General features: G+C 37.2%; 1 protein-coding gene across 1 annotated transcript in view; it reads right to left on the bottom strand.

The window, feature by feature from the left end:
- Positions 1-14,913, bottom strand: part of LOC148952325 (uncharacterized) — a 289,139-nt gene that overhangs the window by 217,620 nt on the left and 56,606 nt on the right. Inside the window, exons 3-4 of the mRNA XM_089088930.1 lie at positions 2,091-2,162; positions 1,055-1,126 (exon numbers count right to left, since the gene is read on the bottom strand). Of these exons, the coding sequence (XP_088945056.1) occupies positions 1,055-1,126; positions 2,091-2,162 (144 nt within the window). The remainder of the gene's footprint in view (positions 1-1,054; positions 1,127-2,090; positions 2,163-14,913) is intronic.

Genomic DNA, 14,913 nt, shown 5'->3' with positions numbered 1-14,913 from the left:
TGAAGTACTAATGATTTTTGGGGATGCTTAATAACTATTTATGAGATTTTGATCAGTCACTACACTTCTTAAAGTAAACTTCAAGGAAATTACAGTCGAAATAGTGGATTGTACCAGGCAAACCTGGTGAACCAGAAAATGTAAATAGTCTTTTGAAGGAGTTCAAACAATTATATTATATGGATGGTTTAATTGGTTTAGGATACATGTATTAAAAATGTGTAAGCGCTTCTGGAGATCAAATTGAAAGATAAAATGAAAGTTAACAAAAAATCGGCGTTTTTCTGTGAGGCCAGGCACATTTCAGCCAACCATCGTACGGTATGCATTTTACACACCATCTTTGACAAGCTGTAAAATCAATGTTCAACTGGTTTTAATATCAGAGAATGTGAGTGGACAATACGTCATATTTGTACTGAACATTCGTTCAAGTTTCACTAGGGTAAATACTGAAGTCAGTAAAAATCAACCTTCCGGGGAAAATCTTGTTAATAAAACACCCTTTACACATAATAATTCCAAAATGATACTTCTTCAAGAAATTACTGCATAAGAAAAAAAAACTGAATCTTGGCCAAAAGCTGTATTTACAAGATCATCTTGTAAATATGAGTCCCAACATCCCACGTGACACTTACAACTCGTATTTGCAAGTTTGATAAGAAATATTTGTGAAAGAAAAACAACGTAGGGGCAGACGGTGCCTTGCTGCAATGTCTTGAAGCTCGTGCACAGGAATGTGTCCCATGAAAAGGTTCTGCGGAAAGAATTATGGATACTGGGTGAAGCAGAGCAGCGTGTAGGTTCTTGATCAGATAAAAGGTAAAGTAATTACATTAAGGGTTGGGTACCGATATCATAAAAAGGGTAACAAGAACCATGAATTTGGAACGAATACAATATACAATTTTTTCTTTTGCAATTTAAGCGTAGTGTTATTTGTGCCAAAATTTTTTCCTATGGAGCAGCTGCTTGCTATTTCGAGAGTCCAGCCTTGGCCGAACTTGGGTGTTTTATTTGAATCTAAAACTTTAATGTAATGTATACTTACATATGAGCAATATTTTCTAGGTCAAAGAATATACCATCTGGCAGAAACGTTAGCTGATTGTCGAAGAGGTCCCTGGAAAAAGGAGAATAAATGTCTAGGTTTTGTGAACCAAACAAGACCCAGAGACAAGCCTGGGAGAAGGGTTTTTATGGGATGTTGAGGCCTGTCCAAAGGTATAAAATCTATAAAAGCTAATGCTTCATAAATTCTAATAAAGAAGTTATTATTTCGTTAATATTAATGGTCTATCTTATAAGGAATTACTAAAAATAGGCAACTAATTAGTTTGAAATAAGTACTTGAGTTGCGGTTGTGACTTTTTAGACCCTTTTTTTTCCGCTCAAGAATTTGTATAGCTTTTAGGGAAATCTATAATAAATTAAAGGCTCCTTCTCCCAGGTGACTTCGTTTGATATATCAAATCCCCTCCCCAGATTGATCTTTTGGAAGCAAAGAACTATAAACTCTTATTCTTTGTAAACTCTTATCGGGTATAATTATTTTTATTCCCGATTTTTTTTTTTGTTACAAACAACGCTTTCAGTTTCTAGCCTTGTATCTGTCATGGCTTTCCTTAAAACATACATTAATTTTTTGTGGACAAATTAAAAATGCGGTTTGCAAAGTAAACTTTCTGTGTAAAGTCTTTGTCTCCGTCTTTTTCTGTTTATGTGTCTGTCTCTTTCTCTTTCTCTCTCTCTCTCTCTCACTCTCTCTTTCCCTCTTTCTCTCTTTCTCTCCCTTTCTAACTCTTTCTTCAATGGAAGACCTTAAATATAAGACTTTAATTTTAGTAAAAGCTCAAATAAACATCTCCTGCAACTCGTTGTTCAAAATTTTGTGCTTCGTGATTTTTTCATGGAAATCAAGATTTCATAGAAATCGTGATAAAGGATGATTTAAGATGACTAGTTCCTTTAAATTAGACAGTCACACTGGCTTGCACAGGGAATAATGATACAAAATATCAGTCAAGCGTATCATACTTTTGTTTCCTTTGGGAATTTTTTTGAACAAGTGAAAAGTTTGAACTTACAGATCCTTGAGAGACACCATTTTTTTAAAGGTGTCACGGTTCAATGCCATTAATTTGTTCATCCCAAGATCTCTAGAAGAAAAATATTAATGTAATAACGAAAATAAACTTAAATAATATGTTAGTAAAAAAAGAAAAGATTATCTACACCAAAGAAACTTAGTGAAGAAACGTATCTGGTTCTTAAATTATTTCATCACCTATGTTTATATCCCCTTTCGTGAAACTTTAATAAACTTATTCTTCTGTGTGTTTGTATCGTATCATAGCTCAGACCTTAATTATTAAGACTATTATAACTAGGATTACATTCCTCTGGATCAAGATTGTTACCCAGTATTTTGAACAATGCCGTTAATTCCTCAAAATACAAAAAATATATTTTTTCTAAGCCTAGGGGAAGCAATTTAGTCGTTTGTTTTATATTATTTCTACAGAAATGAAAAAAAGAAAGTATTTTAAACGAAAATACAAAAAAAAAGTATTTTTTAAATCTAAAAGGGCAAAATATCTCAGGAAGGCTGCGAAAAGCCTCCTGACCACTCCCCAGTGGCTTCGTTGAGGGTGGGGGACAAGAGGGGCAGTTGGGTCCCAATGATTTGGAAAAAAACTACAATTTATTAAGTAGCTTTAAAACAATTGGTCGTTTTAAGTGTCATATTTGCTCTTTATTTTTAGCAGATAATTTTTTTTAATTAATCGATTCTCATTTTTAACATAAGGAAAACAAGAAAAATAGCGGTCCATTACAATTCGTAATATGTTACATATTTATGTTTTTCCAAATATACTGCCTTTGAAACCTTGTCATCAAGTAAAAATGTGAGCCTAGTTAATGGTAAAATTGAAAAATACTTCATCTTTCACCACATTTGCTAGGGTAAATTTTTACACTGATATTTAAGGTGCCTTTACTTCCTAAAATCTATCAGTTTAAGATTAGATTCTCTTCTTTCAAAACTTTCAAAAGTGGAAATAAATACACCCTCTACATCTGCAAATAGGACAGAAATGGAATCATTGAAGAAATGAGACTTAGTGTTATTTTTATGATATTAATTAAAAAACTTTTTCCACAAAATAAATTTTTCAAAGAAAAGTAAAGAACCCCATTAAAAAAAATGAGCAAAAATCAAATCAAATATTCTACCAAGCATGAAACTACCATAAATCAACATCGATACATAAATGAAACCCAAAACGAACAGAAATTACAATAAATAACCAAATCAAACCCAAAACGAGCAGAAATTAATATAAGTTGGGCTCAAAACCCCTATGCCTTCCCAAGGCCGGAAATAAATTTGCACTTTACTGAAAAAAATATAAATGTCTTTACTTTTATAACTTTAATAAATCAAATAATATTAACATTTTTATTACTAAATATCAGTATATGTATATTAAACTGACAATGCAGACTAAAAAGGGCATCAACCCTTTCTATTTTCAATCAAATGAGCCTTTTTCGAAGTTCCCACGACAACTTCTTCGATACGCAGTGCCCTGGTATAAACAACAACAACAACACAAAACAATGCATTATACCCACATCGATCTTTACTATAGAAATGTCAAGCCTTCCAATCACTTTCGAGCATAAAAGAGGGCACTAGGCCTTTCGATTTCCAATCGAATGAGCCCTTTTTGAAACGACAACGCTTTCTATAAACACCTTATATGCCCCCAGGGCATAAATTACAACCTTTACCCTAAGGGCTGTTAGGGTGGTTGTCATCCTCTAAGACCTAATTTCCAGCACTTCCAACTACGTTAACTAAAATGGCTATCTCAAAATTTTGATTGGAAGTGTTTGGGGAAATGGTGAGCGTGAGAGGGGCGTTAGTCGCTCTCCAATCCCTTTCAATAAACTAGCCCTTTCAATTTCCAATCAACTGAGCCTTTTTGAAGTTTCTACGACAGCACTTTCAATAAAAACCTTATATGCCCCCAGGGTATAACTTACAACCCTAGCCCTGAGGGCTGAGGGGGGGGGGAGGGTTGTTATTCTCACAGACCTAACTTCGATAACTTTCTACAACGTTGAACAAAATGGCTATCTAAAAATTTTTATTGGATGTGTTTGGGGGACTGGGGGCGTGAGAGAGGGGTTAGTTACCCTCCACTCATTTTCAACTATTAAAAAGGGCACTAGCCCTCTCAATTTCGAATTGAATGAGCCCCTTTTGAAGTTTTACAACAACTCTATCTATGAAAACTTTATATGCCCCTAGGGCATAACTTACAACCCTTCCCTGGGGGCTCTGGGCGGTTTGTTATCCTTCAATCAATCAATCAATCAATAAATCAATCAATCAATTTATTAATACTAAAAACAAAACAATTACAAACTTGAAGTTTATACACGCCCAAGAAGCTCAGCTTGTAAAGGACCAACAAACCAAATAAGACACTATTATAAAGCACATAAAAAAAACAGAAAAAAACATACTTTAAAAAAAAAGAAAAAAAAGAAAAAAAAAACTGGATGAAGAGACATTTATGAAAATAGGAGAATTAACAGGAAACTTCACAAATAACTGAAAAAAATATATAAGTGAAGAAGAGATTGAAAATTAGGATTAAATGTATATATATATATATATATATATATATATATATATATATATATATATATATATATATATATATATATATATATATATATATATATATGTAAAAAAAAAAAAAATAAATAAAAACAGAAAAATATATTGAATGAAAAAAAGACATAAATTTTTGAAATTTCCCTTTTTGAAATTTCTAAAACAACTTTCTATATAAACCATATATGCCCCCAGGGCATAACTTACAACCATTGCACTAAGGGCTCTGAAGGGGTGGTCATCCTAAAAGGCCTAATTTTTAGAATTTTCAACTACGTTTAACCATATAGACAGCTCAAAATTTTGATTGAATGTGTCTGGGAAAATAATGGGCTTGAGAGTGGCACTAAACGCTCTCTAATCTCTTTCAACTATTAAAAAAGACACTAGCCCTTTCAATTTTCAATTGAATGAACCCTTTTGAAGTTTCCACGACAACACTTTCTATAATAACCTTATATGCCCTCAGGGCATAACTTACAACCCTCGCACTGAGGGCTCTGAGGGGTTTATCATCCTAAAAGACCTAATTTCAAGCACTTTTAACTATATTGAACAAAATAGATATCTCAAAATTTTGATTGGATGTATTTGGGAAAATAATGGGCGTGAGAGGGGCGTTAGTCACTCTCCAATCATTTTCAACTATTAAAAAAGGCACTAGCCCTTTCAATTTTCAATTGAATAAACCCTTTTAAAGTTTCTACGACAACGCTTTCTATAATAACCTGATATGCCTCCATGGCATAGCTTACTACCCTTGCCCTAAGGGCTGTGGGGGGGGGGAGGGATTGTCATTCTTAAATACCTAATTTCCAAAACTTTCAACTGCGTTGAATAAAATGGATATCTAAAAATTTTGATTGGATGTGTTGGGGGAAGAGGTGGGGGTGAGAGGGGGGTTAGTTGCCCTCCAATCACTTTCGAAAATTAAAAAGAGCAGTAGCCCTTTGAATTTCCAATCGAATGAGCCCTTTCTCAAGTTTCTACGACAAAGATTACAAAAACCTTATATGCCCCCAGGGCATAACTTGTTATCCTTGGCCTGAAAACTGCTTGGGGAATGTCCTGCTCAAAGGTATAATTTCCTGAACTTTAAACTGCTTGGAACAAAATGGCTAAATCAAAGTTTTGATTGGATGTGTTTGGGGAAATGCTGGGCGTGGAAGGGGTTGTAGTTGCCTTCCAATCACTTTCGATTATTAAAAGGGTAGTATCCTTTTGAATTTTCAATCAAATGAGCCCATTTTGAAGTTTCTACGATAACGCTTTCTATAAAAACCATATATGCCCCAGGGTACAAATTACAACCCTTGCCCTGAGGGTTGTGGGGAGTTGTCATCCTCAAAGACCTAATTTTCAGAACTTAAAACTGCGTTGAATAAAATGGCTGTTTCAAAATTTTGATTGGATGTGTTTGGGGGAAAGGTGGGCGTGATAGGGCGGTTAGTTGCCCTCCAATCATTTTCAACTATTAAAAAGGGCACTAGCCCTTTGAATTTTCAATGAATGAGCCGTTTTTGAAGTTTCTACGACAACGCCTTCTATAAAAACCTTATATGTCCCCAGGGCGTAACTTATAACCCTTGCCCTGAGGGCTGTGGGAGAGTTTACTCCTTAAGAACATAATATCTATCCGGAAATCAACTACGCTGAAAAAAACGACAATATCAAAATTCTGGTTGGATGTTGTTCGGGAAATGGTGGGCTTGGAAGGGGTTTTAGTTGGCTGCAAATAATTTTCGACTATTAAAAAGGGCACAAGCCACTACAATTTCTGATTGAATGAGCCCTTTTCAAAATTTCTATGACAACTTCTTTGATACACAGTGCCTTGCTCCAAAGGAAAAAAAATACATTGTGCCAGCATCATTATTATATGCCCTCAGGGCATAACTTAAAATCCTTGCCCTGAGGGTTGTGGGGGAATGTCCTCCTCAAAAACATATTTTTATCTGAAAATCAATTACGCTGAACAAATGGCTATCTCAAAATTTTGATTGGATGTGTTTGGGGGATTGATGGGCGTGAGGGGGAGGGCTTGTTAACCTTCAATCACCTTCAACTATTAAAAAGGGCACTAGCCACTCCAATTTCCAATCGAATGAGCCCCTTTCGTAGTTTCTACGACAACTCCTTCGATACGAAGTGCCCTTGTATGGAAAAAGAAAACAAAAAAAATAATAATACATTGTGCCAACATCGTTCTTTGCTTAGGCAGCGCAATTGCGCTGCCTATGATTTCTACAAAAACTTTCTATATAAACCTTATATGCCCCCAGGGCATAACTTACAATCCTTGCACTTTGGGCTATGAAGGGATTCTCATCCTAAAAGACCTAATTTTCAGAACTTTCAACTACGTTCGACAAAAGGGATATCTCAAAATTTTGATTGGATGTGTTTGGGAAAATGATGAGCGGGAGAGGAGCGTTAGTCGCTCTCCAATCACTTTCAACTATTAAAAAAGGCACTAGCCCTTTCATTTTCCAATTGAATGAGCTCTTTTGAAGTTTCTACGACAACGCTTTCCATAAAAACCTTATATGCCTCCAGGGCATAACATACAAATCTTGCCCTGAGGGCTGTGAGGGGGAGGGGTTGTCATCCTTAAAGACCTAATTTCCAAAAACTTTCAACTACTTTGAATAAAATGGCTTTCTAAAAAATTTGATTGGATGTGTTTGGGGAAAAGCTGGGTGTGAGAGGGGGGATAGTTACCCTCAAATCACTTTCGACTAATAAAAAGAAACTAGTCCTTTGCATTTCCAATCGAATGAGCCCTTTTTAAGTTTCTACGACAAATATTTCAATATAAATCTTATATGCTCCCAGGGCATAACTTATAACCCTCGCCTGAAGACTGTGTGGGGAGTGTCCTGCTCAAACGTGTAATTTCGTGAGCTTTAAACTGCGTGGAACAGAATGGCTATCTGAAAATTTTGATTGGATGTGCTTTGCGAAATGGTGGGCGTGGAAGGCTGTTAGTTGCCTTCCAATCACTTTTGACTATATAAAAGGGCTCTAGCCATTTAAATTTCCAATCGGATGAGCCCTTTTTGAAGTTTCTACGACAACGCATTCTATAAAAACCATATACGCCCCCAGGGCATAACTTACAACCCTTGCCCTGAGGGCTGTGGGGGGGGGGGGTTGTCATCCTACAAGACCTAATTTCCAGAACTTAAAACTACGTTGAAAAAAATGGCTATCTCAAAATTTTGATTGGATGTTTTTGGGGAAATGGTGGGCTTGAGAGGGGGGTTAGCTGCCCTCAAATTACTTTGGACTGTTAAAAAGGGCACTAGCCCTTTGAATTTCCAATCGAATGAGTCTTTTTTGAAGTTTCTACGACAACGCCTTCTATAAAAACCTTATATGCCCCAGGGCACAACTAACAAACCTTGCCCGGACGGCTGTGGGGGATTGTCCTACTCAAAAACATTATTTCTATCTCAAAAGCAACTACGCCGAACAAAATGGCTATCTCAAATTCTGATTGGATTTGTTTCGGGGCATAACTTAAAACTCTTGCCCTGAGGGTTCTGGGGGAGTGTCCTCCTCAAAAACATTTTTTCTATCTGAAAATCAACTACGCTGAACAAAATGGCTATCTAAAAATCTTGATTGGATGTGTTTGGGGGAATGATGGGCGTGGGGGGGGGGCTAGTTGCCCTCGAATACTTTCGACTATTAAAAAGGGCACTAGCCACTACAATTTCCAATCGAATGAGCCCTTTTCGAAGTTTCTACGACGACTCTTTCGATACGAATTGCCCTGGTATAAAAATAAACAATACATTATGCCAACATCGTTCTTTATTTAGGCAGCGCGATTGCGCTGCCTATGATTCGCACTATAACTAGACAGGCCAAATCGGTTGTAGTTTGGTCATGGAAATTCGTAGAGGGGGATCCACTCCAAAAATCATTTAATTGCTTTAATTTTTATTTCCGGTATATAATTGAAACCCCGATTCTCTTATTTCTCATTGGAATGTCTAATAAGTACTGCTAATGTCCTATTTCTTGTCTTTTGGTCTAGACACTAGCGCTTGAATATTGTACTGCCTCTACGTGCAATTAATTTTAAAAGAAAATTTCCACAAAATAAGTTTTTTCAAAATAAGTAAAGAACTCCATTAAACAAAAAATTAACAAAAAAAGAACCAAATAATTTACCAATCATACAACTACCACAAATCAGTATCAGTAAATAAAAGAAACCTACAACAAAAAGAAATTAAAATAAATAACAGAGTCAAACTCAAAACGAGCAGAAATTAATATGAGTAGGGTTCTAAACCCCTATCCTTTCTAAAAGCCAGAAGATAATTTGTAGTTTACTGAAAAAATTCAAATAAAATTACTGAAACAAAATATGTATTGTCAGTTTAATATACATATGCTGATATTTATTCCTTAAAATCTCAATTAACTTGATTTCTTAAAGCTATAAAAATGACAACATTTAAAAGAATTTTTTCAGTAAAGTACAAATTATATTCTGGCTTTTAGAAAGCATAGGGGTTTAGAACCCTACTCATATTAATTTCTGCTCGTTTTGAGTTTGAATCTGTTATTTATTTTAATTTCTGTTCGTTTTTGGTTTCTACCGAAAAGTTTCTACAATAATACTTTCTATAATAATCTTATATGTCCCCGGGGAATAACTTACAAACCTTGCCCTGAGGGCTGAGGGTTGTGGGGGGAATGTTCTCCTCAAAAACATATTTTCTATCTGGAAATCAACTACGCTGAACAAAAGGGCTATCTCAAAATTTTGATTGGATAAGTTTGGGGGGCTGATGGGCGTGGGGGGTCTAGTTGCCCTCCAATCACTTTCGACTATTAAAAAGGGCACTAGCGACTCCAATTTCCAATCGAATGAGCCCTTTTCAAAGTTTCTACGACAACTCCTTCGATACGAAGTGCCCTGGTATGGAAAAAGAAAACAAAAAAATAATAATACATTGTGCCAACATCGTTCTTTACTTAGACAGCGCAATTGCGCTGCCTATGATTTCTACAACAACTATCTATATAAGCATTATAGGCCCCCAGGGCATAACTTACAACCCTTGCACTTAAGGCTCTGAGGGGATTATTATCCTAAAACCCCTAATTTCCAGAACTTTCAACTACGACGAACAAAATAGATATCTCAAAATTTTAATTGGATGTGTTTGGGAAAATGGCGGACGTGAGAGGGGCGTTAGTTGGTATCTAATACATTTCCACTTTCAAAAAAGGCATTAGCTTTTTCAATGTCTTATTGAATGAGCCCTTTTGAAGTTTCTACGACAGCCATTTGAATAAAAACTTTATATGACTTCAAAGCATAACTTGCAGGACTTGTCATGATGGCTGTGGAAGGGAAGAGTTGTCATTCTTAAAGACCTAACTTCAAAAATTTTAAATTACGTTCAATAAATTGGCTTTCTAAAAATTTTTGTGTTTGGGGAAAAGGTGGGCGTGAAAGGGGGGATAGTTACCCTCAAATCACTTTCGACTAATAAAAAGGGCACTAGACCTTTGAATTTCCAATCGAATCAGCCCTTTTTAAGTTTCTAAGACAAATATTTCAATAAAAACCTTATATGCCCCCAGGGCATAACTTATAACACTCGCAGGAAGACTGTGGGCGGAGTGTCCTGCTCAAAGGTATAATTTCCTGAACTTTAAACTGCGTGGAACAAAATGGCTATCTCAAAATTTTGATTGGATATGTTTCGGGAAATGGTGGGCGTGGAAGGGGCGTTGCCTTACAATCCCTTTTGACTATTAAAACGGGCTCTAGCCATTTCAATTTCCAATCGAATGAGCCCTTTTTGAAGTTTCTACGATATCGTTTTCTATAAAAACCTTATATGCCCCCAAGGCATAACTTACTATGCTTGCCCTGAGGGCTGTGGGGGGTTGCCATTATTAAAGACCTAATTTCGAAGACTTTCAACTCCGTTGAATAAAATTGCTATCTAAAAATTTTTATTGTATGTGTTTGGGGAAGAGGTGGGCGTGAGAGGGGGGTTAGTTGCCCTCAAATCACTTTCGACAATTAAAAAGGGCAGTAGCCCTTTGAATTTCCAACCGAATGAGCCCTTTCTCAAGTTTCTACGACAAAGATTACAAAAACCTTATATGCCCCCAGGGCATAACTTGTTATCCTTGGCCTGAAAACTGTTTGGGGAATGTCCTGCTCAAAGGTAAAATTTCCTGAACTTTAAACTACGTGGAACAAAATGGCTAAATCACAATTTCGATTGGATGTGTTTGGGGAAATGCTGGGCGTGGAATCAAAATTCCACGCGACAATTTCAAAATTGGCGACAATTTTGGCGACAATATCAAAATTCTTATTGGATGTTGTTCGGGAAATGGTGGGCTTGGAAGGGGTTTTGGTTGGCTGCAAATCATTTTCGACTATTAAAAAGGCCACAAGCCACTACAATTTTTGATTGAATGAGCCTTTTTCAAAATTTCTACGACAACTTCTTTGATACACAGTGCCTTGCTCCAAAGGAAAAAAAATACATTGTGCCAGCATCATTATTATATGCCCCCAGGGCATAACTTAAAATCCTTGCCCTGAGGGTTGTGGGGGAATGTCCTCCTCAAAAACTTATTTTTATCTGGAAATCAATTACGCTGAACAAAATGGCTATCTCAAAATTTTGATTGGATGTGTTTGGGAGAACGATGGGCGTGGGGGGGGGGCTAGTTGCCCTCCAATAACTTTCAACTATTAAAAAGGGCACTAGCCACTCCAATTTCCAATCGAATGAGCCCCTTTCGTAGTTTCTACGACAACTCCTTCGATACGAAGTGCCCTTGTATGGAAAAAGAAAACAAAAAAAAAAATAATAATACATTGTGCCGACATCGTTCTTTGCTTAGGCAGCGCAATTGCGCTGCCTATGATTTCTACAAAAACTTTCTATATAAACCTTATATGCCCCCAGGGCATAACTTACAATCCTTGCACTTTGGGCTATGAAGGGACTCTCATCCTAAAAGACCTAATTTTCAGAACTTTCAACTACGTTGGACAAAAGGGATATCTCAAAATTTTGATTGGATGTGTTTGGGAAAATGATGAGCGGGAGAGGAGCGTTAGTCGCTCTCCAATCACTTTCAACTATTAAAAAAGGCACTAGCCCTTTCATTTTCCAATTAAATGAGCTCTTTTGAAGTTTCTACGACAACGCTTTCCATAAAAACCTTATATGCCTCCTGGGCATAGCACACAATTCTTGCCCTGAGGGCTGTGAGGGGGAGGGGTTGTCATCCTTAAAGACCTAATTTCCAAAACTTTCAACTACTTTGAATAAAATGGCTTTCTAAAAAATTTAATTGGATGTGTTTGGGGAAAAGCTGGGCGGGAGAGGGGGGATAGTTACCCTCAAATCACTTTCGACTAATAAAAAGAAACTAGTCCTTTGAATTTCCAATCGAATGAGCCCTTTTTAAGTTTCTACGACAAATATTTCAATAAAAATCTTATATACTCCCAGGGCATAACTTATAACCCTCGCCTGAAGACTGTGTGGGGAGTTTCCTGCTCAAACGTGTAATTTCGTGAGCTTTAAACTGCATGGAACAGAATGGCTATCTGAAAATTTTGATTGGATGTGCTTGGCGAAATGGTGGGCGTGGAAGGCTGTGAGTTGCTTTCCAATCACTTTTGACTATATAAAAGGGCTCTACCCATTTCAATTTCCAATCGGATGAGCCCTTTTTGAAGTTTCTACGACAACACATTCTATAAAAACCATATATGCACCCACGGCATAACTCACAACCCTTGCCCTGAGGGCTGTGGGGGGTTGTCATCCTCAAAGACATTATTTCCAGAATTTAAAACTACGTTAAAAAAATGGCAATCTCAAAATTTTGAGTGGATGTGTTGGGGGAAAAGGTGGGCGTGAGAGGGGGGTTAGCTGCCCTCAAATTACTTTGGACTATTAAAAAGGGCACTAGCCCTTTGAATTTCCAATCTAATGAGTCTTTTTTGAAGTTTCTACGACAACGCCTTCTATAAAAACCTTATATGCCCCAGGGCACAACTTACCAACCTTGCCCTGACGGCTGTGGGGGATTGTCCTACTCAAAAACATTATTTCTATCTCGAAAGCAACTACGCCGAACAAAATGGCTATCTCAAATTTTGATTGGATTTGTTTCGGGGTGCCCTGCTCTAAAGGAGAAAAATAATAAATAATGCATTGTACCTACATCGTTCTTATATGCCCCCGGGGCATAACTTAAAACTCTTCCCCTGAGGGTTCAGGGGGAGTGACCTCCTCAAAAACATTTTTTCTATCTGAAAATCAACTACGCTGAACAAAATGGCTATCTAAAAATCTTGATTGGATGTGTTTGGGGGAATGATGGGCGTGGGGGGGGGGCTAGTTGCCCTCGAATACTTTCGACTATTAAAAAGGGCACTAGCCACTACAATTTCCAATCGAATGAGCCCTTTTTGTAGTTTCTACGACAACTCCTTCGATACGAAGTGCCCATGTATGGAAAAAGAAAACAAAAAAATAATAATACATTGTGCCAACATCGTTCTTTACTTAGGCAGCACAATTGCACTGCGTATGATTTCTTTAACAGCTTTCTATATAAACCTTATATGCCCCCAGGGCATAACTTACAATCCTTGCGCTTTGGGCTATGAAGGGATTCTCATCCTAAAAGACCTAATTTTCAGAACTTTCAACTACGTTGGACAAAAGCGGTATCTCAAAATTTTGATTGGATGTGTTTGGGAAAATGATGAGCGGGAGAGGAGCGTTAGTCGCTCTCCAATCACTTTCAACTATTAAAAAAGGCACTAGCCCTTTCATTTTCCAATTGAATGAGCTCTTTTAAAGTTTCTAGGACAACGCTTTCCATAAAAACCTTATATGCCTCTAGGGCATAACATACAATTCTTGCCCTGAGGGCTGTGAGGGGGAGGGGTTGTCATCCTTAAAGACCTAATTTCCCAAACTTTCAACTACTTTGAATAAAATGGCTTTCTAAAAAATTTGATTGGATGTGTTTGGGGAAAAGCTGGGCATGAGAGGGGGGATAGTTACCCTCAAATCACTTTCGAGTAATAAAAAAAAACTAGTCCTTTGAATTTCCAATCGAATGAGCCCTTTTTAAGTTTCTGCGACAAATATTTCAATAAAAATCTTATATGCTCCCAGGGCATTATAACCCTCGCCTGAAGACTGTGTGGGGAGTTTCCTGCTCAAACGTGTAATTTCGTGAGCTTTAAACTGCGTGGAACAGAATGGCTATCTGAAAATTTTGATTAGATGTGCTTGGCGAAATGGTGGGCATGGAAGGCTGTTAGTTGCCTTCCAATCACTTTTGACTATATAAAAGGGTTCTAGCCATTTCAATTTCCAATCGAATGAGCCCTTTTTGAAGTTTCTACGACAACGCTTTCTATAAAAACCATATATGCCCCCAGGGCATAACTTACAACCCTGGCCCTGAGGGCTGGGGGGGGGGGGTTGTCATCCTCAAAGACCTAATTTCCAGAACTTAAAACTACGTTAAAAAAATGGCTATCTCAAAATTTTGATGGGCTGTTTTTGGGGAAAAGGTGGGCGTGAGAGGGGGGTGAGCTGCCCTCAAATTGCTTTTGACTGTTATAAAGGGCACTAGCCCTTTGAATATCCAATCGAATGAGTCTTTTTTGAAGTTTCTACGACAACGCCTTCTATAAAAACCTTATATGTCCCCAGGGCGTAACTTATACCCCTTGCCCTGAGGGCTGTGGGATAGTTTACTCCTTAAGAACATAATATCTATCCGGAAATCAACTACGCTGAAAAAAAACGACAATATCAAAATTCTAATTGGATGTTGTTCGGGAAATGGTGGGCTTGGAAGGGGTTTTGGTTGGCTGCAAATCATTTTCGACTATTAAAAAGGGCACAAGCCACTACAATTTTTGATTGAATGAGCCCTTTTCAAAATTTCTACGACAACTTCTTTGATACACAGTGCCTTGCTCCAAAGGAAAAAAAATACATTGTGCCAGCATCATTATTATATGCCCCCAGGGCATAACTTAAAATCCTTGCCCTGAGGGTTGTGGGGGAATGTCCTCCTCAAAAACTTATTTTTATCTGGAAATCAATTACGCTGAACAAAATGGCTATCTCAAAATTTTGATTGGATGTGTTTGGGGGATTGATGGGCGTGGGGGGAGG

The sequence above is a fragment of the Artemia sp. Qi Xiang Cuo genome, chromosome 5 (assembly GCF_049724085.1).
Source record: "Artemia sp. Qi Xiang Cuo chromosome 5, ASM4972408v1, whole genome shotgun sequence".
In the NCBI taxonomy this organism is placed as follows: Eukaryota; Metazoa; Arthropoda; class Branchiopoda; order Anostraca; family Artemiidae; genus Artemia; species Artemia sp. Qi Xiang Cuo.
Note: the sequence above shows the minus strand (reverse complement) of the source record. Positions and strands in the feature narration are given on the sequence as shown.